Genomic DNA, 27,793 nt, shown 5'->3' with positions numbered 1-27,793 from the left:
GGATTTTACTAACTCTTGCTACATTTGTACAACAATATGGTTTCAAAAGTTACTACCATTCTCATTTTACAAATGCAAGCACAGATCCTGGCATGAATGAGTGAATGAAAGAATGAATAATCTTCAATAAAAATTTAAGACCTAGATCCCCTGATTTCACACTCCTGCATCACTGCATGTGGATCCCATTATATAAATGGCAAAGGCAAGAGAAATGTCCAGTATTCACTTCAGTCCAGGCTAAAGCAGAGAGCACATGTGCCTGGTCACATGGAGAAGAGCTCTTCATTTCCTTTCCTCCCCTCTTTCACTTCTTCCTCCATCCCTCCCTGCAGGCTTCCCCTCACTGCCAACTTGATACCACTCACCCATTCACACTCTTCTCTCACTGACACCATGACTGGCTTTGTAATACTTACAAGATGAAACTCACTCCAAGCCTGATTCTCCTATGATTGGTACAGAATGAAATCACACAGCAGCAAGTCTGTAAAGCTGTAGCAATTGTCATGCATTCTCACCTGGGATGGCAAAAAAATTAAGAGGCTACTCCACATCCCCAGAAGTTCCTCTTCTGCAATCTCCCAGACTTCCTGGTCTCTACCAGGACTCCAGCAATCCATCCTGCATGTCCTTATGATCTCATACATTGCCTTGTACTGTTACTCAAATTCACACATGGGTATGTCTTATCTTCCTAACTCACTTGTCATCTCTTCCTGGACAGAGAATCTGGAACTGCTGGGTTAGTTGGATATGAGGCATATACTGGCTTCTCATTTTAATTTTAGCTCATTTTGATGATGAGTTCTGTGCATGTGTTCCTGTTTGTGAAGGGAATAATATATCAGTGGGGGTGGGGAAGGAGGGCAAGAGCCTTGGCTTGGCTCTCTTGGAAGCTATAACCTTTGACAGTCATTTCTTAATTTTCCTCTCCCGGCTATAAGTGAAAATGTTTGTGTAAAATCGGTAAAGTACATTATATACATATAGCTTAACTACTTTAAGGAATGAGATGTTTAATAAGATGATGTTTGTAAATACTTTAGGAGCTCTCTGGAAAGGAAGATGCAATATCACCATATTTATTATGAAAACCTAGAGCTAGAAACAGATGCTCACATCCTGGAGTTACTCTGAAGTACTAGACAGAAACCTCGAATTACTGACATGTTCAGTGATTTGCAATAAGTTTACTTTCCTGATTCTGCATTCTCTTCAAGATTAGTCATATACAAACGTGAATATGCTCTGCAGTGAATAAACAGCATGTGTTAAAAGTGAAATCTAAATATGTTTATTGTCTAGACTTACTCATTGAGTTAATCTCTTGTCACAGTGACTATCAAGCTACTAACACACATGTGTGTGCACTGCATGTGTGTGCTGTGCACACTGGCACAAAAGAGGCAAGAGTTTGGAGCTCTGTTGCAACATGACTGTGTAAGAGAATTTTTTCCAGCAGGGAGGCAAGAGGAGGTTGGCTCAGAACGAGGGCACCTGCACATTGCAGAATGTGCAAGACAAAGGCTAGATAAATATACCATTTGACTAGAAAATATTCTGAGCCCATTCCTTCTCTATTGAGATGCCCAGCTCCACTGTCACCTCAGGACCAAGATGCTGAGAGTGACTTTTGTAGGTCTTTCCACTGCTTAGTTGCTATTATGAGTTGTCAAATCAGCCTGCTCACAAGGCTCAGTCCATGCTTTCTCTGGATCCAGGGACCAGGGCCAACCATGGTGGCAGCCCTGGTGGCTTCAGAATTTACAATGACTAAATGAATAAGCCATGAGCTTTGTGGTGGCCAGAATTCTTTGTAATATCTATAGCTGGGCAGGGATAGTGTGTCCCATAACTTAATATGATGGGTGGATGAATAACTAAAAGTTACCAAATAAAAAGAAGGAAATTCCTTTGTGGAGAATGAGGAAGGACACAGGCACTGAATGCCACATGTCAGTGATCTCTGGGATTTGAGTAATGGGGACAGGCTGCAGGGTGAGCTAAGAATGGAGAGGTCAGGGGGATCTGAGGAAGGTGCATTCAAGTCTCATTCTAGGCTTTGCTGGCAAATATTGACATAAAGGCAACTGGAGAAAAAGCCAAGGCAGCCTGGTTGCCCAATCAAATGATCCCTTTCCTATTTCTAACATGAGATAAGCTATTACCCATACTTTGGGAGCTTCTGACTAAGCTCAGCTAATCAGTAGAAGCAAAAAGAAAGGTGTAAGTCTCAGAAGCAAGCAGAAAGTGTTAAACTGCCAATGAAAATAGCAGTCACTTGCCTTAGACAATTTGTATAACCAGGTCTGAAAAGGCTTTGCTTCTCAATTCTAACCTAAAAAAGGTGGGAAATCCTGCCACAATTAGAGTTCCTTGGGGCAATGGAATGGCCTGGGAAATCTTCTCTTCCTGCTGGTAAATATTTGTATAGCCTCTGCACCTTCTACAGCATCTCCCCCTGGGAAGACTCCCTGGCGTGGTTGTGACTCTGCTGGGAAGTGTACATGAACTACACAGGTGGTGTGGAGGGCTAGGAAGGCTAAGGTTTGGGAGTTAGATCCCTGTTCAAAGTTTTGCTTATTATATTATATGATTGGGACCAAGCTACTCATCTTTTCCGACATTTTCCAATTCCAAATCTCAGTCTAATAAAATTGTCCCCACATGGCTAGCCTAAGGAATATCAAGCCTAGCACATTACCTGGCCTGCAGTAGGTGCCCAATAAATGTAGGACCCTTCACAACCCCCAATGCCAATGCAATGGGTTCCATTAATAAGACTCAACATCTTACCAAACAATTCCAAAGATAGGCAATATGAAACATGTGGGAGGAAAATACTAAAAAGGAGCAAACTGCTCACACTGCACCAGGCTCTTACCTTCCCTCTCACTTCCAAGTCCAGGGCCAATGGTCCCTACTGTTGGGATGAATAGCCTCTTAGCTAGAGCAGGTACTCATGAGTCAGACTTCGGTTCAAGTCCTAGTACTGCCACCTATTAGCAGCAGGATTGCAGACATAGAATGCAACCTCAGTTCCACCATTTTAAAATGAGAAAAACAACAGCATTGAGTGTGGGATGAATGAATTATGTAAAATGCTTAATTAGCACTGTGCCTAGCACAATCGACACTCAATAAATGTTATCTATCACATCACCATTGATCACCTAACCAGTAGAACTCTTATGGGTGACAAGTTGAGAAAAATAAGACAATATAAAGCTAAAGGTAAAAGGAATCAAAAAGTAAGAATCTCATGATGGGATGGAATGCATAGCTTACAGAGTAAAAAGCCAGTTGTTGTGAAATACCTTCTCTTGGCAGGGTGGCCTGGATAGGAAGTGGTAGATCAGTACCTTGAAAAGCGAGCCTGAGCTTCCACCACTGAAAATCAGCTAGTGCTGGCCAGGAAGAAATTTGTGAAGAAGAAAAGTTTGTTTTGTGCACTACACACTACCTTCTCCTTAATCTTTTCCTCCTCCTCACCAGAGGTCTGTTTCAGGTACTTAGTCGTCCAGGGTCCCCCACTTATTACTTGCAGCTCAGCCTCTCATCCAACTTCTCCCCCTCCAGTCCATGCACCAAGTCTAGTCTGGCTGCATGAAAACTACATGGAGAGCTTGCTAAAAATGGACCTCCTCAGGTTCCAACCCTCAGGGTCTGATCCAGTAGGTCAGATGGGGCCTGGTTGCCCATGTATTTTCTTATAAGTTTCCCAGTAATTCTTATGCACAGGCAGGTTTGGGAACTATTTTTCTAGCCTTTTCCTACACCAAAGTCAAGATTTACCTCTCCTATAGCCCAGTCGTTCCAAGCCTTTCTTTCCCGACCTATCTAAAAAATGCATTTTGTGCTAGGGTCCATGAATCATCAACGGTCAGCAACTTTATTTTTCCCCTCCTAGATCTTACAAAAAAATGTTATGCCATGAACAAAAGTATGAAAAATTTCTAAAGAAGGGAAGGGCTATTCAGAATTTCCTCAGTCCATTCTTCATACATAGGGCTAACCCTAGAGAATATTGTGGCTTCTAGCTCTCCCATCCTCTCCCCCACCTTCCAGATAGAGAAGTTGACGTAGCCAAGAAGGACGTGCAGTGGATGCAAGTTTAGAGACAAAGAGGCAGCATTGATGCAGAATAAATAATCATAATAACAACCACCACCATGTAATAAACACCAAAGGCCAAGAATCACCCTATGCACTGTCATGAATTATATCATTTAACGTTCTCATCTATGAGTATATATTAGTATTATTATTCCCAGTTTACAAATTTAAAAAATGAGATGCAAAGAAATTAACTTTCCCAAATACACAAAGTAAACAAGTGGCTGAAGATGGGAGCTCTCATAGGGACCAGGGAACTGGTGAAGTCATAAAACCTTAGATTAGCAAAGCCATATCCTCTCTCCTCTTTTCCTCTTGTCCAGAGAAAAGAATATTGGGGGGAGGGAGATAAAACTTTTGGAAGGAAGAAGCAAAAAATTGCATAGCAAGAAAAGAGCTGTGTCTCCAGGACTCCTCCATTGGGAATTACTGATGCTACACTAGGGCTTCAAGGCCTCTTTCTGGCCTGCAGCACAAGAGTACATGCATGGCTCCCATTTGGACAGCCTATGGGTGGTGGCAGGGGGAGCAGGAGTGCCTTAAGTTCTAGGGAGCTGAAGGAGACGATCAGCTCTTGAAGATGGAAATAAACGAAGACAGCGGCTTGAGGCTGCCTGTATTGCAGCTGCCAAACCCAGGACTGCAGGGTAGAAAGCCAGTGGTTTCTATGGAAACTCTGTCCATGCACACATATTATATCTGGGCAATTCTTCAGAAATCCAGAAAGTACCTTAAATAGAGGACATCAAAATGGACCATGACTCACTTGAACATGGTGAAACCTCCCTTAACATTGACACTAGTTTCTGTTCTTTGTCCTCCCAGGTCCTCTTCCAAGAGAGACTACAGAGCCAGGGTGGCAAGCACATGAACTATCTCCTCATCAGAAATGTAGTCCAGAGCTGACTGACCTTGGCCTATCCCTCCTGCTGCTGGGTTCCAGAAGGGAGGCTGCCCCCTGCACGCCTGTTCTTTATTCTGGGCCCAAGGGAGCAAGTCCTGTGGCTGAACAGTCATTTTCACTTTGCCATTATCATTAATGAGAAAAAACAGTTCACGGGCAGTGCTTGCAATGTGAAAATGACTCCATAATAGGATGCAGATCACTATCACTCCACAAGGACTGTCATCGGGTTCTGGCGGGATCAAACAGCCCCTTGACCACCATTACCTAGCTGTCCAGCTGCAAATGATCCAGCTGAGACCCAGAGCCTCCTTTCTTCAGCTGGCAGCAAACTGGACTCCAACGACAGACCTGGGGGCCAGTGTCACCCTCATAACCCCAACCGTCCACCTCCTGTGAAACTCCCCCAGACCTCACAAATGGACCTGCCATCCTCCAACAAGCTGAAAGGCTCATTCCTCCAGAGGACGGATAGTATCAATTCCAAAAGATTCAAAATCAGCCTCTTAAAAACTCTCCATTTGAAGAAGATATTTAAGCCAAGCTGTGCCTGATGAAGTGAAATAGAATTAGCCGCTTCAGTAGCACAGGTTACTTGGACTCATGCGAAGGTAGGCTGACTAATTCGCTCCCGAGTGAAATGAACTCAACAACAATATATCATAGTTAACTGTGACCACAGCTCCATGGAATTTCAGACGGTGCCCGGAGTACACAGAGGGGCACTTAATATTCCCCAAACTGCAATCAACCTTTTGTACATTTGTTCCTAATCACAGGATACTGTTTCATCTTAATGAACTGTTTTCTCAGTGCATTACAGTGGGTCATTCCACCATGCCTAATGGCCCATTCGCCATGGTTAAATTACAATGAGGGTCCCTCAGATTTTGTTTCCCAGCAAGGGGCTTGATTTCCCCTGCTTCCCAATGGCTAGATTTCCAGGACAGATCACGAAAGATCAAAGGCAAAGACGTACCTGTTGCAGTCAACGTGGAGGAGGAGGTGAGAGGCGCTGACTGACAGTGCGACCTTGTGCCACCGCCCGTCTGCCATCCGGTAGGGAAGCGCCTCTGTCCTGGGCTTCCCGTCATGTATATAATGATACCGAATCTCGTCCCTCAGACCACTGCTCTCCAGTTCAAAATAGCTGTGTGGGAAGCAGCAAAAATTTGTTTTATTTTCTTTCTGCACATCACAGGTATCATCAGTCCTCTCTGCTTACTAGCTTACCACTAGGTTTCTCAGAAGCTAAAATTACTGAAATATGACACAAAGTGCTGCAACCCAAAATCAAATGTACCACATGGAACCCAATTCCCCCGAGGGCCCTCATGGTGACACCTTGAGCCTCTGAAATGGACATTAACTGATTCACTTCGGGGTGACTGGTCACAAACTAATTAGCAAAACGCTGTGCAGTGTCTCTTAAATACTTAAAAGCAGTCCAGAGCCTTCTTTCTATTGTCCAAAAAAAAAAGGCCATTCACACGGAGTAGGTTTATTGTTGTGTTTATTGCTGCCATTTTTACTTTTTCAAGAATTAAAGAAAAATAGAAGTCATGGTGGCTATCAGGGATTACACTGTCAGAGTGAAGACAGTAAAGAGAATGAATAGTAAGGTCTTTTTTTTTTTTTGACATCCCCTGCACAGAAAGCTGTAAGTGGACAACTATTCCTGGAAGACTAGGGGGGGAAACGTAGACCAGGATGTTTTAAATCATCACAGAATAAAACATGCAACTGAGTTCTTCCCTTCCGCAGATTGTTATCATGTTCCCAGATCCATCAAAAACTCTTAGCACCACCCTCATGGTCTGCACTTCAGTCACAAAATGCAGCCAGTGGCTTTGGGACACTCCTCAGACACGCACCAGGGCTGAGACTGTCACACGTGGCAGCCCCCCCAAGTCTCCTGTGCCTCTCCTGAAACCTGTCCTCTCCACGGGGCCTGATCTCACCGTCAGGAAATGTCAGGCAGTGCACTAGGCCTTTCACACAGTCTAATTCATCACCCTTCAAAACCTTCAAGACGGATATCATTTCCCCTTTTCCATGAGCAAAAAACTGAGATTCTGGAACTGATCCACATGCCCAAGTCAGGATTTAAACTCAGGTCTCCATTTGACAGCCTATGTCCTTTCTACCAGTTCTCTGCCCATCTCAGAGGCAGATGACCAAGGAGCAAAGATGGTCTCAACTGGCAACCACCTCCCAGCAACTCATTCATATCAACAACTCAAAAAGGACTCGCCTACACAGGGAACCAGGTTCCATCCCCAGACCTGGAAGAACCTACTGCTTCTCCTCTCATCCGCGGAGCTGGCCTGACCCCTCCAACCAGACCGTATTTAATCTGAAGCATGAAATGCATCTTCTATGAGAACCGAAATGAATATATCATGAAACTCAGCCTCTATTATTCATGACTCCCAAATCTCATGTCAGAGAAAAAGCCATATTTCTTGCTCCTCTTTCACAGGGATCTTCCCAAGAGAGCAGTGCCAGGGGAAGCGGAGTCAAGTCCAGCCTCTGACCCACCGCATCTGCACGAGGCGAAGAAGCAGGCCCCAGGTCACACCCTGAAGAGGTTGCTTACAGTTTTGGCGTGTGATTCTATGATTTTATTGCATAATGTATGATACAATTACATTTTTCCAACTGCAAATACTTACACTATTGCAGCGGGTTTCTGGGCCCACATACATACTTATTAGTAATAATAAATATAATACATATTTTATAAGACTGCAAAAAAAAGAAATCCCTTAACATAGAAGACATTCATTTTAAGAGAATCCTCCCGATTTCTTCTAAGCAGCTAGAACATTAGAAGAATCAAACAATCAGACTTTCAAAGGTCAAAAAGACTTTAGAGATTATCCGGTCATTCATTAATGCATTCAAGATGTTACTGAACACATAACAAAGGACTAAAAAAGGATTTAAACAGAAATGCTATTCTCAAGATGCTTTGGGACTAGTGGAAAAGGAAATATAACATTTGTCTCTCTCACAAAAAGCTAGAAACTGGCCTAAGAGAAAGGAATGGGGAGCATTCCATGACTGCCCCCTATGTGCCAGCAATGGGCCATGTGCTTTCATAAATATCATCTCATTCATTTTCTTCAAAGCAGGTATATTATCCCTGTGTTATAGCTGAATTCACATGTGATCAGAGATAGTAATACCTTGCCCAAGACAACACAGCTCCTCTAAAGAAAAACCAGCATAATTTTAAAATTTGAGACCTTAACAAGATTAACACATAATGAGAAATCTCTCAATTACTTTATTTTGACCAATGAGCTTCTACTGGGGGAAAAACATGACCTTGAAGGGACTTCAATAAGTGACAATGAAGAAAGCAAAACAAAAATAAAAATAAATGACAGTGAGAAATGCTCAGAGAGACCACCTGATGGAATCACTTAAAAAAAATAAGAAGAGGCAGGTATATCTCACCAGATTCAATTATTATTCCCAGGGTTATGTCCTCAGTGAACAAGCGCTTGATGTATTACAAACAGATCTTTTTTAAAATTTTTATTGAATTTATTGGGGTGACATTGGTTAAATAAAATTATATAGGTTTCAGGTGCACAATTATACAACACATCATCTATATATTATCCTACCACATGTTCACCACCGAAGTCAAGTCTCCTTCCATCACCGTTTACCCCCTTTACCCTCTTTCTACCTCCTCTCACACCCTTTGTAGTTGCTGTTGCAATAGTAAATGGGGCTGTTTCCTTAGTTTCTCCTTCTGACAGGTCATCATCGGTGTATAAAAATCAACTGATTTCTGGATATTTATTTTGTGCCGTGCCACTTTACTGAACTCATTTATGAATTCTAACAGATTTTTGGTGGAATCTTTAGGGTTCTCTATATAGAGTATCCTGTCATCTGCACAAACAGATCCTTTAAAGATCACCTCACAAAGCCTTAGGGCAAGTGATCACTTTGGGGTAATCACAAATACATAGCTATGAGAAAAGAAATCTCTACTGTTAGGCAGAGGGATACTTGTGTCTTCGAGTAAAGTTTCTGACAGCATCACACACATAGTCAAAAAGTTGTGTATGTTAAACAACTTATATGAAAATCAAGATGATGTGATGATTTTTGTTTGTTTGTTCATTTTTAATCCTCATTTGAGGACATGTTTATTGATTTTAGTGAGAGAGGAAGGAAGGGGGATGGGGGAGAAATGTCAATCAGTTGCCCCCTGTACCTGCCCTAATTGGGGATGGAACGCACAACCTAGGTATGTGCCGACTGGAAATTGAACCCACAACATTTTGGTGTATGGGACAATGCTCCAATCAACTGAGCCCACTGGCCAGGGCTAGATGATGTGTGTTTTTTTATTTTTAAAAAATGTAGATGATTGCTAAATTGGTCCTGGGAATGACAAAGGCATTAAGATGGCTGAGTTTTAGCTGAATAAAACTGACTCGAGAGTGTTAGAAGGGGAATAATGCAATATTTCCAAGCGGTAGGCCTCTGCTAATAGAGATGTGAGGCTGAGTCCTAAGAGCAACTTGGAGAGAGGTGGTCATTTGGCCTGATGGCTTTGGGTAGAGGCTGGAGGGAAGACTCAGGATTTGTAGCAGAACCTTATCATCCAAAGTGAAGTCCCTAGTTGAGCATCATCATCACCCATGGAAATTCAAATTCTGGGGCCCCCACCAAGACCCCAGATTCAACACTTGAATCAGAATCTGCATTTGAATAAGGCCCCTTGATGATTCCTGTGCACTTTAGAGTTTAAGGAGCACTGCAGTGGAGCACACCAGATGTTGCTTTACTTCCTGGCAGCCGCTCACCATGAGGGAGACAGAAGCAATGCTATGAGGAGGGAAGAGCCCTGTGGTGCTCCCAGGGAGTGGAAGAGCCCCAGAAGTGACCAAACACAAGCACCCAGTGAGCTCTCTGGCCTGACCAGTCCTCTCTCTTCAGGTCTCAAGTGCTTTGGGGTCTTCTCAGGATTGGGGGGAGAGTAGCTGGATAAGGAATAAAACCACCAACCAGACTGTGTGAGCAGCATTTGTCCCCTTAGCCCCGGACCTCAGCCATGTGTGATCTTCCAATAAAGTGCCTGGGTTCCCGGAAAAACCTGTTCATCCTACAAATACTTGAAATCAGCATTAATATTCATTACTAAGTTCTCTTTTTCAGACCAAAGACCCCCAGCTTTATACTTCTGTCCCCCACCTACACCATGAGGCCACCCTGGATGAGAATTCTGCTGTACTCCTCTTTTCAGATGCTTCCCCACATTGGTCCCCAAGCTCTAGGGCTGGTAAAAGGCACAATTTCCCCTTTAAATACAGCATCCAAGAATAAAGACACTTTCTCTGGGTCATGTGTAACTATGCATGCATCCTACCACTTACATCCTAACACTTACACTGACCTTTCTATCATCTAACACTACAAGTGCTTTCACACAAAATGCTTGCTGTGTTTACATACTTAAGCATTGGTAAACCTAAGCCCTTGCTTCAGTGCTAGAGGGACCCTATCCAGAATCAATGGGATTGCCCACTGCTGGGATAGTGAAGAGAAGGCACCAAGAACCCCGGGAGGATATACTGCGCCCTACCTCAGGTCGGCAGCCTCATGGACTATGCATACTGGAAAAGAAAAGCAACAACACAATTTTTAGGTAAATACACAGAGCACTAGCCCCAGTAAACAAAGACTTGATTTCAACCTTAAACCTGTTTACAGACATCCATGAAATCTTTGGCAAGTATGCCCCACCTCTCTGTGCCTCAGTTTCTCCTGTCTGTCAAAAAAAGTTTATAGATCTGACTCACAATGCCCTGGAACTCCTTGGAAGGACCTTAAAGTCTAAGACAGGAAAAAAGGCCAGGGCAGGAGAAGAGCTTCACTCTCACCTGTTCTATAAATTAGAGTTTCCCGTAAGATCTCATTTGAATAAAAGAGATCCGCTTACAGAAAATAGTCTGAAACAACAGAACTAAATAATATCCACAGTTCAGCTCCTGTCTAAATTCCTATATTACTTTGCAAACTGATAAACTTGAAAAGAAACTGAATAATTGGTTGGCCAGTTAGTTTCATTCCACCCTTGACTCTTCTGACAATGCTGAGGTTCCAGGCCCCTTCGCAGCCTGGTGGACAGAGGACAGCAGATGGCAGATGTAGTGGGTGTGGTGATTACTCACGCCCTCCCCTTCTCCCTGGGCAAGCATAAGACATGACTAGTTGTCACCAACAAAACATGAGCAGAGGTGATGTGCATGACCAAGGCTAGGTAGTTAGGAAAAGCTGTGCCTCATCCAGGCCAACTGGAAAGAGTCCAGTAGAGGACTTGGAGGACTCAGTGAGGGGAGGTGTCATTAAATGAAATAAACCTGGGTCCTTAAGTAACTGTATAAAGCAGACACCATTCTTCACACAAACCAACACTGTTGGGGACTAAAAAAATATATCTTTAATGATAATAACCCACAGCGATTTAAAGGTTCTTAGATTTATAGGTTATTCAGTAGACTCCCTTGACTCATTAAAGAGAGCTACAGGAACGTGAAACTCAAGAAAGGCAAAAACTGAGGAGTAACCATGGACACATAGAATCTAACTATTGCTAGACAATAAATAGAAAGACATGGCAGAAGGCATGAATACAGTCTCATCCTACCTTGTGTATGACAGATAACCTGCTTTGGATGGACTAATCCTCCATTTGGCAAATGGTATTTTCCAAAAATACCCACATCACTTCCCATCTCACACACCCTTCTGCAATGTAAGCTTGACATTCTTCCAACTGAAAGGTAGAATCTATGCCCCGCTAAATCTTGAATATAGGTGGTCTTGTCAATGCTTTTAAAACAAAAGTAATGCTTAGTTACTTCCCAGGCTGGGTCATAAAGTGGAATGCTGTTCCTATCCTGTTTGCCAGAATGCTTGAGCTTGTAGCCCTCAATCACTGTAAGAAGCCTAACTACCCTGAGACCACCAGGCTGTAAGGAAGCCTAACCCAGACTGGCCAGCCTGTGCAGTCTGGTTGACAGCCCCAACTGGTATCCCAGCCAAGCACCAGTGAAAACCAGACACAGGAGTAAATACACCTCCAGACAGTTCTCCCAGCTAAAACCACAGACACTGCATGTTTTCACCTTGAAAAATGTACACTATAACTCAGAAATGTCTCTACTAAATGCCTGAGGTCATTGGCTAAATGAGCAAACCTCCACGTGCCAATTTTCTACACACAGCCCCACAGACTTAGAAGTATGCATTTTCTTCTAATATCAGAAATGGAATTCTGCCCAAATAGTGCAACCTAAACAATGTCAATAAATCACATCTTTTAAAATGCACGGATTTCTGTAGCTATTTAAATGAATAAATACCAGCTCTGCCCAGGGGGCTCAGCTGGTTGGAGTGTCATCCAGTACACCAAAAGGCAGCCCGTTCAATCCCCACTCGGAGCCCGTGCAGGAGGCAAACAATCGATGTTTCTCGCATCAATATTTCTCTCTCTCTCTCTCTCTCTCTCTCTCTCTCTCTCTCTCCCTCACCCTCCCTCTCTGCCTCCTACCACTCTCTCTCCCTCTCTCCTTCCTTCTCTCTCAAATCACACCCTCAGGTGAGGAGTTTTTAAAAACAGAAATGAACACCGAAGGAATACACTGGTACTTTTTGCATGATCCATTGTGCTCCTTGTGTCAGGTCCCAACACCCTAGCCTTGGACTTCATGGCAGTGACCACCTCGGGGGTCCTTTTATAAATCAGATTATCTTATCTGGCTTTGGCCCCAAGTTCTCTTCCTGCCCTACAGAGTTATTTGACTAAATTAAAGGGATGCCCTAACTTACTTGAACAAACTTCCATTACTCCCAACATCTTTTTCCATCTTTCAGAGTAGGATGGTGTAGTAGAAAAAGAAGGAGCCAGAGAAACAAAATACAGCTGATAGACAAAGGGCTTCAGAGTCCATCTAACCCATGTGCAATCCCTGCCTCAGTCATTGAATCACTGTGAGGATGGAAACAAGACATATCATTTCCCAAAGCCTCCACTCTTCACAAGTTTCTTTTAGGGACGAAATGGCATAACATCTGTGATTATAACTAGTGATTATGATGACCCTACCTATTTCTTTCTGCATACATGGAAAGGAATTGTCTCACAAAGGTGTGATGCTGCCTTTTCTCAGGAAGAGGTGTTTCTCCACCTCCCCCTGTCCCTTGTTTGGACTTTACCTGGTGATTTCATTTCCAGCTGTAAACCTACATATTAGTTATGCACTCAGTCCTCTTTGAAAAGGTCTAGGTAGAGATCGATGGTGAGAGCAATAACAAACTGCCCCTGTTGTTGAAAATAAAACATTCCCTGTTAAATGAAATGTAAAAAGAAGGTTCTTTACACCTGTTCGAAACAGTTCCATTACGACCTTAAATAGCCTGTTGCAGCTGTGCTGTTCTTACTGAAGAGAAGGCTATGTCTAACTTCCCCAGATACTGAGAGCCCAGAGAAAAAGTGAGGAACTTTGGAAAGTTGAGATAGAAAACATTTTAATTGGGAGAAGAAATTTAGAATAAAAGCAAGCAACAATGAGCTAGTTGACTGGAACAAAAGACAGAATGGATCATTAGGTTTTGACTGTGAAGGCCTCCAAATACAGTGGAATATAAATATTTATTAAGCAAACCAGCAAGAGGGAATAGAGCATAGAATCATGAAACTACATCTTGCCTTAAGCCTCAGGTAGAGCTCCAGATGTCCAGGAACTCAAATTAAGATGCTCCTATATATCAAGACTTGAGAAGTAGGAACCAAAATAATAATAGGAGTTGTAGTTATCACCTGCACACATACAGCACTTTCTACACTTCTTCCTAAGCTTTACGAAAGACTTAAAAAGAAGGAATATTATTGTTCCCAAACAAGAAATATAAAGTCTTTGGTTTTCTTCACTTCATTAAAATTTTTCTATCAAAATCCAAAACTGAATTAATGTATCTTTAAAATATTCAGTGAAAATTTTTCTTCCCACCCTGTATTCCATCTTCCCAGAACCCAATGTCCCTAACAGGCAACCACTGTTACTAGTTTCACTGGTAATCCTTGCAATGTTTTGTTAATAAGCTTTTTGGAATAGTTTTAGCTTTTCAGAAAAACTGCAAAAGTAGTACTGAGAATTCTCACATACACCAGTCCTTTTGCCCTATTATTAACATCTCACATTCATGTGGTACAATTATCACAGTTAATGAACCAAACTGATACATTACTATTAACTAAGGCCAATACTTTAGTCAGATTACCTTAGTCTCCGTTTATGTTCTACAATCCCATCCAGAATACATTAGATTCAGTTATAAAATCTCATTAGACTCCTTGTAATTGTGACAGTTCGGATTTGACTTGTATTTTTTTATGACCTTGAGGATTTTGAGAAGTACAGACAAGGCATTTTGTAGAATTTCCCCAATTGGGATTTGTCTGTTTTTCTCATGCTTAGACTTGGGTTGTAGGTTTTGGGAAGGAAGGCCACCGAGGTAAAGAACAATTGCCATAACGTTACATCAAGGCTACATACTACCAACAACAGTGTTGACATTAATCTTGGTGTTGACCTGGCTGGCGGAGGTAGTGCTTGTCAGGTTTTCTACAGTGATGCCCCCCGCCCCTCCTTTCTTTCCACACAGCCCTCTTTAGAAGGAAAGCCTTATGTGTATTTAGGATTTATTCAGGTTTCCAAGTGGCCTGAAAGTTCACTCCTTTTTAAGTCGGAATAGTATGCCATTATACAAATGTACCACAGTTTATTTACCCATTGATCTGTTGAGGGATATTTTGGTCACTTCCTGCCTTGGGATGATTATGTATAAAGATGCTTAATAAAACATGCATACAGGTTTGTACAAAAAAGGTTTTTAAATAAGCTGGGTAAATTTCTAGTAGTTCAATCACTGGGTTGTATAGTAAGACTATGTTTAGCTTTGAAAAAAAAACTGTCAAACTTTCTTCCAAAGTGGCTGTACTACACTACATTCCCACCAGCAATAAACAGGATTTGCTGCGCAGCCTCACCAGCAATTGTTGTCTGTTTTATTTATTTTTTTTTTTTGGAGGGGGTATGGTTTAGCCATTCTAATCATTTAATCTAAGTATGGAATGATATCTCATTAAATTTGTATTTCCTTAATGAAAAATAATGAGCATCTTTTTATATGTTTGTCATTTATATATCTTCTTTGATGAAGTGTCTATTCAGATCCTTTACCCATTTTTAACTTGGGTGGTTCATTTACTTACTGTTAAGTTCCAAGAGTTTTTTTGTATATTTTGGATATAAATCCCTTACCAGATATGTGTTTTACAACTATTTCTCCAATTTCTGACTTGTTTTTTAATTCTCTTAATCATGTCTTTTGCAGAGCAGGTTTTCATTTTAGTAAAACCCAACTATCCATTTTTCTGTCATAAATCATATTCTTGGTGTTGTATATAAAAACTCATCACCAAACCCAAGGTCATATAGATTTTCTGTTTTTTCCTAGAAATTTTACAGTTTTGCAATTTACATTCAGGTTTATGGTCCATGTTGAGTAAATTTTCATGAAAGGTATATAGTCTTTGTCAAATTTCCTTTCTGGCATAAAGATGTCCAAGTGTTTCCACATAATTTGATAGATATCCTTTCTTCCAGAGGTTTTTATGCTATAAAAGTAATAGGCAAATATTCCTTTCCCTCACCTTTCTAACACAGATGGTAGCACAGCAGCCTCACTGTTCTATACTTTTTTCACTTAATATAACAGATCTTTCTTACACACAGTTTCCTCTTTATCCTTACAGTTTCCAGTATCATTTAACGTGTATTCTCTCACTCAAAACTAAAATCACTTACTTCTTTAGAGCCCAAATCCAGATTGCAACTAGTTAGAGGCCCATTTTCTCAAGGCTATGCCAGGCTTGCATACTGGGAAAGCAAGACTGAAAACCACATACAAGGAAAGGCACCAGCTGGTAAGCTACATAAGTAGGAAGCCCTGAGTAGTGAAAGACCTTTGCTATACAAGCCTTCCTTCAATGAATTTACATAACATTGTATCGCCTGCTGAGGTAAAGCAAAAATGACAGAAAAACAGACAACATTACAAGCGCAACCTTTAAAGAAAGGGGGAGAAAAGCCACTCTTGAATTGTGATCCAGGAAAGTTTCCAAAAGGAGGTAACTGTGGCAGAACTATTTAGATGAAGGGAGAGGGATGAGGAAGGTGCTTCAGGAGGGGGAAATGGAAGGAAGGACATGGTAGGGGACATGTGTCTGGCATTCTCAGGAAATGGAAAAGAAGAGCAGGTATGAACAGCACAATGAGAAGAGTGGAGGAGCTAGGGAATAGACACAAAGGGCTAAGGTAGAACCAATCTCTGACAGGCAGCCCTTTTCCTACAGCTTTGTTCTTTCTCAAACCACTTCCTGCTAAGATAAATAGTCACATTCGCAGACAGGAAACACTGGCATAGGTGTCAAAGTTATTGGTGCATTACCTCTAACTCTGGTCCTTTCTCCCTCCTCTCAGAAAGCACAGCAAGTCAGTGCTCTAATGCTCTCTGACTCCACTCTGTTGAGGTACTTTCTTCCATAAATGAATCACAAATTTATATCTCCAGTCTAGACCTGTCTCCTGAGCTGTATAATTGAATAGCCAACAATCTACTCAACAACTCCACTTGGATCCTTAATATTCAGTAAACTCAAAACATAACTGCAACCCTAGCTGGAGTGGTTCAGTTGGTTGGAACATTATCTTGTACACCAAAAGGCTAGGGGTTCAATCCCCAGTCAGGGCATGTGTGGGAGGTATCTCATTGACGTTTCTTTCCCATTGATCTCTTTCTCTTTCTCTCTCTAAAATCAATAAACATATTTTTAAGACATAACTCCTGATCTTTCCTCTAAAACCCAGTCCTTACCCATCATATTCTCTATTAAAATGAAGCTGGAACCCAGAGCATTGCCTCTGACACTTTTCTCTCCCCTGTGGCTGCTGTGCAGCCCATCAGCAAGCCCTGTTGCTTCTGTTCCTGGGCTATCTACTCTATCCATTCTCTCCTCACTTCCTCTACTGCTACCATCCTTCCCTAACCACCATCTTCTCTTACTAGCAATTGTATATCCGAACTGATCTACTTCAATCCACTCTGGTCCCCTCCAATACATTTTACAGTCAAAGTCAACTTTTTAAAACAAAAACCCAACCATGTCATCCATCCTTCCAGCTACCTCCCACCCTCAAGCTTACAATCCATCAGTGACTTCTCATTGCTATAGAGCTTAACACTAGAATTCTTAAACATGGCCATCAAGAACTTACATGCTCTGGCCCCTGTCCATCTTTCCAGCTTCACTTTGTGAACCCTCTCTCCACTTTGTTCTCTGCACATCAACCTTCTTCCAAATCTTCAAACACACCATGCTCCCTCCCACCACAACACACTTGCACATTCTGCCCCTGCTATCTAGAACACTTGGAACCCCATCTTTTACCTAGTGAACTTCTACTCATCCTTCACTCACCTCAAATGTCACCCCCTAGGAAGACTTCACTGATATGAGCACTCCTCCACCACCCAGGATTTTTCATAGGATGATGTTACTTTCCTTCCCAGTACTTATCTTTCTTCTATTTATATATTTTAGTCATTTCCTTAAGGTCTGTCTCTCCCACTGATTGCAAGCTCTTTGAATATACAAACCATGTATGGTTTTGTACATCATTGCATCTTTGGAGCCTAGAATATAGTATAGACTCAATTAGTATTTATGGAATAAATTAATACATTATTAAATCTCTGGTTTTTATTAATGGTAATAAAGTATATACAGCACATCTCACAGCTGACTGTGATACATCAAACTGATTTCACATTGAAGTTGAGAATCACTCTGGTAGAAAATGATAGTTCCTCATCAAGACAGTAATTTAGTAAAACCACCATTTAAATAATATGCTATTCATAAAAATTACTAACATTTATCAAGTTCTCACTATATGCCAGCTTCTTAAGTACTTCATGTACAATATTTCAGTGAACTCCTGGAACAATACCATGAATGGGAACTTCCATTATTTTCATTTAGTGAGTGAAGAAACCAAGTCAAATGGCTTGACTAAAGACAATGCCAGGACAACAATGTCTAAGCCAGACTCTTTCGTATGAAAGACCACAAGCAGCACTCAGATGCACCTGCCCATAACTGAAACTGCCACACAAACTTAGAGTCATTGGGAAGGCTGATAACATGGCAGAGGTGCATTGGGAAAGGACAGCCACCCTATGCTGGAAATACCCCAGTGACACACTGAACAGACCCAGACAGAGCCTGCCTCTGTCCTTGGTGCTGATAGTGCCACAGAACTGGAGGCTGAGAGTAAGTGCCTTAGGAAACACAGTCTAGTGATTCCTGACTGCTTCTGTTAGGAACAGTTGAGCTCTCACTAAAACATATAGTGAGCTATATTGTATGTAAAGTACATATCATAACTGGGTTGCTTTAAGAGCTTGATAAAGACCAACTATTATGATTATCATTATTTAAATGTTGCTTTGACGAGGAATTTTTATTTTGGACAATGATTCTCTACTTCAATGTCAAAGTAGTTTGATGTATAACCATAAGCTGTGAGATGTGCCATATATGATTTATTACTGTTAATAAAAAACAGCTTCATTAATGTACTCATTCATGTATTCCAAAAATAAATATTAAACCTCTACTGTAGGCCCTAAGCTAAGCTCTGAAGTTGCAATCATAAGCAAAAGCAGACATGGCCCATGTGTTCCTAGAGCTTGCACTCCATGCAGAGACAAACATCAGCAATATAATTACACTACTAAATGTAAAGTTGGAAACAGACAAGTGTTGTAAAGGAAATGAACGTGGTTCTGTGACAAATCCAAACCAGCTTAAGTCACCCTGAAACAAGACAACCTGGATGATAAGCATGGAGTAAACACAAGCATTATCAAACATCTCTTATGAATATTAGGGTTACTGAGAAGAACTGTACTTAGGAAAGAGGCTAAAACAATGGTCCAGGTGTGCCTAAGAGGTAACATTTGTTCATAGTAAGACACCCAACAGGTGATATTTGTTAACCCTTACAGCAGGCCATTAAGAAGACAAGTGTAGCAAGTCCCCAGCTAGTCACCTGCCATTACAAAGCCTCCTCATTTGCCAGGATCACTGCCAGTAGAAATGACTAAACATTTCCATGACAAGGTTATTGCCACCACCTATTCTGGATCCCCTGCCCCCTCCTCAAAAGCAGACACCTGGATCAGGTGAATTCATCTAAAATTAATTTACCTAGGACTAACATAAGTGAAAAATTTGCCTAGAGGAGCTTTATCTAAAACCAAATTTGACTAAAACTAATTTATCTTCCTATCACATGTAATTGTTATGAATTTCACAAACATGATTTTTATGTCAGTAGTATTATTAGGGGAAATCACCATTAAGTCAACTGACTGTTAGGTAAATTGATTTTAGAATAATTCGTTCTGGGCAAGCTTGGAGCATCTAAGCCTGATCTCCAACAAGGTACATGAAGTGGCTCCAGGCTTCAGGGCTGCCTCTCGCATTCAGTAAAACTTTAGGAAGCTGGTGTAGCCAGGATTCTTTCACCTTCCAGGAACACTAGTGGACTTCAAAATTCATCCATTTTTAGTGCACTGCAAGAATTCCTTTATGTTCCCCACCTCCATCATGCCTGCTAAGGGCTGAAGAAGCCTCCTGCCTATCATCATCCTGAAGCTGCTTTTACCTTAATCTCTGATCAGGTCAGACCACGCAGGCATCTGAGAGGATGAGCCACTGTGAAAGCAGTATTTTGTCAAAGTGCTTCACAGACTTCCAGGGGCACATGCATCACCTTGTTAACACGTAGGTTCCAATTCAGTAGACCTGGAGTGGGTTCTACCACATTGCATCTCTAATAAGCCCCAGGTGATGCTGGTGGTGGTCTGCAGGACACACTATTGGTATCTAGGTCTAACAAGATGAATATGGCTGTTGAGACATGTAGGTTGGACTGGAGGTGAAATTCACTGGATATCAAAAGGCATTCCAGAGGTATGCTTCTCTGCTCTTGGAGAAGAATGCCAAGAAGGAGATCAGAGACTTACTCTAAGTTCTTGGAGTCTGAAATCGTGACTAAAACTTTCTCTGCAACCAGAGGGAGTTTGCTAGGAAATTACTTTCAAATGCCAAGAAAACATCAAAAGTCAAATCACCTAAAAGATTATGAAATAATTGCTTCCCATACCAGAAATTTTATAATCACATAAACTATATCCCTGCCTACCTTGGAAATGCACTCTTAAGAAGAGTTCCTCCCTTTCCCATCATACCAGAAGACCTAGGAAAACTATTTTTCATGCTCAGAACATCCTCTAACAGACCTTACAATGAAATGTAAGAAGAAATTCTGCTGGCCTACTTAAACCATGAGGAAGTTAGATAAGTGGGGTGAAGACAAGGTTTGGGAGTGCAATCGGGTTAAGATAAGACTTCATGTTACTCCCTGTCCTATTCCTTCTTGCACAAGCAGATCAACAGGGACACACCTTGCCATTTCAAAGATTCAAAGGCAGCCTCATTTGAGGCTTGAAAAAGATTTCTATCAATTACTGCTTCCTTTAACAACAAAAAGAAAAATAACCCTGACTGGTGTGGTTCAGTGGATTGAGTGCCAACTAGTGAACCAAAGGGTCACTGGTTCCATTCCCAGGTGGGGCACAGCCTGGGTTGTGGGCCATGTCCATGGTGGGGGACGCATGAGAGGCAACCACACACTGATGTTTCTCTCCTCTCTCTCTCCTTCCCTTCTCCTCTATCTAAAAATAAATATTTTTTTAAAAGAAAAACATTTTTACAGTAAAGAAAACTGCCGGGTTCTACTTTACCCAAGTCATCAAAGTTAACACAACCCCAAAAATGCACGACTTAATCACAAAAAATGTCAGATACTCAAACTGAGGAACATTCTATAACATAACTGGTCAATATTCTTCAATAGTGTCAGTCACAAAAGACAAGACAAGTAGGAGGAACTGTCACATTTTTGGAGATTAAGGGGAAACAGTAACTAAATGCAATGTGTGGTCCTGGAAAGGATCTTACAACAGGAAAGAAAGGATATGAGTGGAGAAACTGGTGAAATTAAAATAAGATGTGTAATTTGATTCAGAGTCCTGCAGCAATGTTAATTTCCTGCTTTCTTAATGTCCCCATGGTGATGTGAGATGTTAACGTCAGAGGAAACTAGGTGAGGAACATACAAGAACTCTCTGTACCATTTTTGCAACTTCCCTCAAGTCTAAAATAAAACCAAGAGAAAAAGGTGTAAAATAAATTACTGTTTGCTCACCCAAAAGGCAGAGCCCAGGAGGCCATACCAGTGTTGATATCTTGATGGGAAAGTCTGTACCATTTTCTGTACTTGGGAAAAAGGAGAGACTGGATCCTCCAGACATTCCCTCTTGAATGTGTTTTTTCTCAGCAAGACCTTGGTCCGTGGCCTCTCCTCCTCTCCCCCAGGCACTGGATCATTCTTTCAATAAATCAAGGGAAGCGGTAAAGTCACCCTGATTCCAACTGTCAAACCCACCTTCCAGCTGCCACACAGTAGCAACAAAGTAAAACCTTAAGAAGAACTGTTAGAAAATGAGCCACTAAAACTGACTGGTAGAAACTTTCTGAGAAAACAAAATATGAGAAAGGTATAAAGACAGCAAGAGAAGGAAATTAAGCATTCTCCCATCCCGAGATGGAGTGGGTGTCTGAGAGCAGGAAAGGCCTGAGGGCATGCAGGGGGCGGGAACCAATTATTGGGGAAGAGGGACCCCAAAATAGTTCCATAAAGCCCTCACTTCAAGCATGACACAAGGAGGCACAAGGCCTCTATTCTAAGCCTTGCACGTAAGCTAGGCAAAGGGCTCACTAGTCACAAAGATAAGGACAAACATCATCATCATCATCATCATCATCATTACTACTATCGTTAGTTCTTTTCTGGGTCTCTAGTGTTTGCGAATTAAATGTGGAGACCAGATTTCAAACCTGATTTTAATAGATATTACAAGAACAGAACACACAAAGTAAAACAAGAAAGACTTTTTTATTGTTGTTCAATTAAAGTTGTCCCCATTTTTCCCCCATTACTCTCCCAGGCCCTACCCACCCCCCACCTCTCACACTCAATCCCTCCCCCCACCATTGTCTTTGCCCATGGGTCCTTTACTCATGTTCCTTGATTTGACCCTTCCCCCATCTTTCCCGTTATCTACCTCCCCACTCCCCTCTGGTCACTGCCAGAGACATGGAAATAAAGAACAAATTGACAAGAAAGACATTAACAAAAATTTAACCCATGCCCTTTGGGCTGACAACAGAAAGCACAGTGGCTAAATAATAATAACAATAACAGCAACCAACTATTGAGGGCCTACTATGGGCCAGACATTGTCTCAAATCCTCGGTGTTAGCCCATAGGGAAGATATTAGGTACCTCATTTATACATGAAGAAGCGGACGTTTGAAGATGTAAAGTGATCTGACCAAGATAACTAAGATCTGACTAAGCAATGGATCCAAACTTTATACCACATTAACAATCATCTTTCTGCCCCTTGACACTGCATCCAGGATGCTGTGAAGGACATCAAGTTGCTGGCACCAGCAAAGACACACTGAGACTGCTGGCACTGTGTGGCATGAAGACCTCACATGTTTTTAACGTATTGTGCTCATTGAAGCAGATTGAAGTCACTTAAGCCAAGTTTATCTTTCACAACCACACCACTCTCCCCAAAGGGAAGATGCTACAAAAGAAAGAAAGATAGACAATGCATCTAAACTCAGCATGAAAGAGACTGCTAGCTTATCACCAAAACTGCATACTTTCCTTGTTGGCCCAGGGCTAGACTCATTTCTTAGCCTCTCTCACTGTTAGGTATGGCCACATGCTGGAATTCCAGCAAATGGAATGGAAATAGAAGAACCAACTGATATAGTGGGTCCTTGTTCAATGTCATCTCATTATGTCAACTTTGATGAGATGCCATAGGAACTTAACTCTTGTTTATATCAATTAGCCTATGGTAAAAATTGGTTTCATTATAGGTCATTGCACTGGAAGTCACAGAATGACATTCAGAAAGGACTTATCATATGCCACTTCCAGAGTTGTCCCTAAGTCTCCTACATGCAATCCTTTTCTTTCTGGTTGCTGGAATGTAGACAGCGGTCCAAGCAACCTTGAGCACTGCATGTTGAAGAAGGCAGAGTGACCAAGTGAAGGAAGGTTGGGTCTCTAACTCCCTACTAAAGGAAGAGCTGCCCAGGGCAGATGAGTAACCAGATACCTGCATTGGCCTATTAGGTGAGCAACAAATAAATACAGTACATCCCTAGTTGAAACTGTCCATGAGAAAATAGTCCCCTAAAACAAGCCCCAGGAATCCCTCTAAGCCACAGGGAAAGCTTCCTGCCACTTCATTTGATAGCATAATGGCACTGGCATTGTCCATACTTTTAGAGCTGTCTCTCTGAATCACCCTATGGATGGAAACGGCCTCTCCAAACCGCAGGACAATATACGGGGTTTCATGAGATTAGAAGCTCTGCACTAATCTCAACAGGTACCATTAGAATTCCCATCCTAAGGATGAGAACACAAGACTAAACCAGCCCAGACATAACTCCTCTCTGTGCTCTCACCCTAACTCCGAGACTGGTCTTTGCGGTTTTAACCTAAGTACCTCAGGAGGAAAGAAAATAGTTAGGCCAACTGCCAGTAAGCAATAGACCCAGGTTTGAAGTTCAGGTCTTCTGAGTGGATAATGTACTAGCCTATACAGAAAGCAGCTAACACAAAAAAAGCATACCCTCAGCAAATGCTAGTTGCCTCTGCCTGCTCTCAGTCACACATAATCTGTCAAGAGATCCCCACTCGCTCCCTCTCTTCTATGCAAAGGTCAGTTTAACAAAGCACAAGAACATTTAATCTGCGCCAGTCAAATACTTAGATGGACTCCAGCCAAAGTACTTTCTTGCTTGAGGGGCTTTGTGGTGAAAACCTCCAGGGAAGTCAGCTTCCATGGCCAGTCTTTGGACAATTTTCCTGAAGGGGTGGGGATGTTACTCCCCCAACCAAGTCCTCACCCAGAATCTTGAAATAAAAATTAATTCTCCAGGAATTCGCACTCATGTGCCCAGAGAGGAGTCCGGGACTCTCTCAGCAAAGATCAGAAAGATTAATGGAGACAGAGGAAGCCAGCTGTCCCCAAGGTGCCCGCTGCCCTCCTTCCTTTAGTAATGGAATCTTAGTGGGACACAGGGCCACCCAGAATAAAGGCCACATTCCCCACCTTCCCTGCAGCTATGTGTTACCACGTGACCCAGTTCTGGCCAGTAGGGTGAGAGTGAAAATTGTGTTAGGAGCATGGTCTCCACTCTGTTCTTCTTGCTGACTTAGCGAACCATCTTGAATCATGGGGCAGAGGGCAACACCCTGGAGGTTGCAGGGCAACCACACAGAACAGCCTGGTCGCCCTAGTCCTGTGACCCTGTGAGGTTGTACACTGCACAACCGATTCAAACTGCTGCATGAGAGAGAGTGAAACTTTCCTCTTGTCTAAACCACTGTTCTGCTGTTGGTCTTTGTTTCAGCAGCCAAATCTGTATCTTATCAGTACAGATGCCCCATAGCAGGTGCTGGGAGACTTCTAAAGATTTTTTGTGAGCCATGGCTTACCTTCCAGCCCTAGATGGATGGCTCTTTCCTCTCTCTGGCCTTTTGAGAGAGAACATAAGACGCAGCTGGAAATTTCTAACAGCGATTCCCACGCACTTGTCCACAGAATGCCTACCTTAGAATCACCTGGAAATGTATTTAAAACTGAGGTTCTGGAGCAAGGATTCAGTTTCAGGAGATTTATAACAATTCCTAAAATCTGTATTTTAAAAGCTCCCTCCATAATTAAAATATTCAACCATGCACTATGGCCTGCAGCTCATGGGGATGTGGGTGTACGTGCGAAGAGCCCTCACCGCTTCCCTGAGACCCATCTGGCTTTCCCCGCTGCTGCTTCCCCTCAGACCTTGTTCTTCCCCCTTTGGTGCAGTATGTTCCTCCCCACTTCTATTATGGATTGCATCCCTGGGGCAAAGCTCTTTTCTCCAGCTTTCCAGGTCAAGCACCTTAGATGCACCTTAAGGGACCATCCTCCACACTGCAAACTAAATCTGCTTTAAGCCCCTTCGCCCCCACTGGCTACATGAAAATCCCATTGCCTACACAAAAAACTCATCATTCATTCATTCATTCAAGTACACATTCTTCAAGAAAGTCAAGCACACAGACTCCTTAAGACACTGCCAACCTTCCAAGCTTTCATCTGCAATCTTTACCTGCCCACCCAGCATTTGTAACCACTATTCTTCCACCCGTGGATACCTAGGAACGCACACCCATTCCTCAGCGCTCAGCTCCAGCATCCACAGAAGGACTGGGAGGGTGGTTACTGCCCTGAACTGGTTAACTGTCAAAGTCTGCTGGAAAAGCCAGCCTCACAATCCTCATTTTAAACAGATGACTCCACCGACACCTCTCTGGGGTGTTTTGCTGTCTACATCCGCGCCCTGGGCAGACCTGCCTTACAGGAGACTCCTGACCTAGAAAAAGACTTCCTATCTCAGGGAGAAAAGAAGTTTATTTTATTAATTCAATCAACATACATTAGGCATTTATGCTATGTTATGCCCTGCTATGGCCTGAAGATAGAAGATAAAATCAGCTTGTTGCTAATGGCTTACATCTACTATACTATTTGATTTCTTTCAAAGAGGGCTTGATGTCTATTACCCAAGCGCTCCCTGAGTTCTGATTAAGCCAGTTTACTGAGCCATTCTCTTCACCTTGACCTTTTCAACTTCTGCAATCCCTGGGAGTCTTTCTGCTAGGCTTCCAACCCATTACTCTGCCTATTCATCCAACTTGTATATGCTCCCTGACCCCCAGAATAGCCTCAGCTGCCAACTCATGACCTGTTCCCGTCCATTCCCAGCTTGACTTGGCTCTCTCAGTTCTGACCTGTGGCCACCCATGAGCCCGCTGTGGACCTGACTAAACACAGTGACCCGATTAAGCACTTTAATACCCTTGGTACGTAAGCCTCTTTGAAGAAAAGAACAGCACAGCACAGAGTCTAGAGTTAATGATGCTGCACTATATACTTAAAAGGCTGCTATACAGATCTTATGTTAAGTGTTCTTACCACACAAACACCAAATAAATTATTTAATAATAAAAATAATGATGTGGGAGGAAACTTGTGGAGGTGATGGCTACAAACTGTGCTGTTGGTTTCACAGATATACACTTATCTCCAAACTCATCGAGTTGCATGTTAAATATGTACAGCTTTTTATCTATCAATCCTACCTCAATACAATGGTTTTTTAAAGAACAGGAAAACACAAAAGATCTGGACCTATTATCACTGCCTACCCAGAGAGCTCTAGAGAGAGGCCCTCAGCTCATCTCTCTGAGGGTATTTAAGAGCTTTCTGATGGCTCAGCCTCATTTGCTAAGCATGTGTTCCCCAGTAACATGCAAACAATCGAGAGAGCCGCCCTGGTATTCAGATTAGCAACACGTGAATTGCTACACAATCCAGGCTAAGCCTGTTAGTATCTAAGTTATTGCTGCCCTTTTAAAATATTTAATCACAGTGTTTGAACATTATCTCATTTTAAAGATTAATTGCAAAGGCTCAATTAAAATTCCAAGTATCAAAGTGAGAAAAAGCCTCAAGTGGACATCGAACCTCATCCTGAGTTTTCAACACATGAAAATAGTCGGACATTTTACAATCATAACAAGTCCTTTTGGAGATGGGCATTATTACCCCACAGTCAATTCAAGATGTTCAACAGTCCCTCTGCTAGGCTGTGAAACCCCTGTATATTTCATATAAAAAGCTGTTTATAAGTTGTTAATACTCATTGCGTTAGAATAAATAGAGCCACCCCTTCCCCAACCTCATCATAATCACGCTTCAGCTCCATCAGGCACTTGACACATCTCACTGTAGCGTGGGAGCCGGAGGACAAGAGGCTCAGTGGTAAACTCTTCCAGAAATAATGCTAGCTCGTAATTTGTATGCTGGAGGCAGCCAGAGGAGGGAGGAGAGTAGAAGGAGGGAAGGATTAATGCCCCTTGCCTGGCTTTTGTTATCACGCCCAGAAATACTCTCAGTCCCTCCCTCCCTTCAACTGCCTTCCCCACACACTATCTACTAGGCAAACTCTTACTCATGCTTCAAGTTCTAGGTGAAATGCCACCTTTTCTACAAAGCCTTCCTTGACTTTGCCTGAAGAGTTAGTGGCTTCCTTCTCTGTGTTTCAGCAGTACTTATTTCCTCTCTTATTCATTCATTAAATAGTGAATGGTGCCCTGGCCAGTGTGGCTCAGTTGGTTGGAGCATCATCCCATAACCAAAAGGCCAAGGGTTCAATTCCTGGTCAGGGCACATACCTAGGATGTGGACTCAGTCCCCGGTCCAGGCACATACGGGAAGCAACCAATCGATGCTTCTCATTTGCATTGATGTTTCTCTCTTTCCCTTCCTTTCTCTCTAAAAAGCAATGGAAAAATGTCCTCAGGTCAGGATTAAAGATAATAATAAAAATAAATACTG

At 42.2% G+C, this 27,793-nt stretch overlaps 1 protein-coding gene across 2 annotated transcripts in view; it reads right to left on the bottom strand.

Annotated features, from left to right (window-relative positions):
* The window catches only part of NELL1 (neural EGFL like 1), a 729,686-nt gene that overhangs the window by 619,961 nt on the left and 81,932 nt on the right, over positions 1 to 27,793 (bottom strand). For both annotated transcript variants that reach the window (XM_028515811.2, XM_028515812.2), the window contains exon 4: positions 6,003 to 6,173. In XM_028515811.2, coding sequence (XP_028371612.1) covers positions 6,003 to 6,173 — 171 coding nt within the window. The remainder of the gene's footprint in view (positions 1 to 6,002; positions 6,174 to 27,793) is intronic.

The sequence above is a fragment of the Phyllostomus discolor genome, chromosome 6, assembly GCF_004126475.2.
Source record: "Phyllostomus discolor isolate MPI-MPIP mPhyDis1 chromosome 6, mPhyDis1.pri.v3, whole genome shotgun sequence".
NCBI classification, from domain to species: domain Eukaryota; kingdom Metazoa; phylum Chordata; class Mammalia; order Chiroptera; family Phyllostomidae; genus Phyllostomus; species Phyllostomus discolor.
This window is presented reverse-complemented; position numbering and strand designations above follow the sequence as displayed.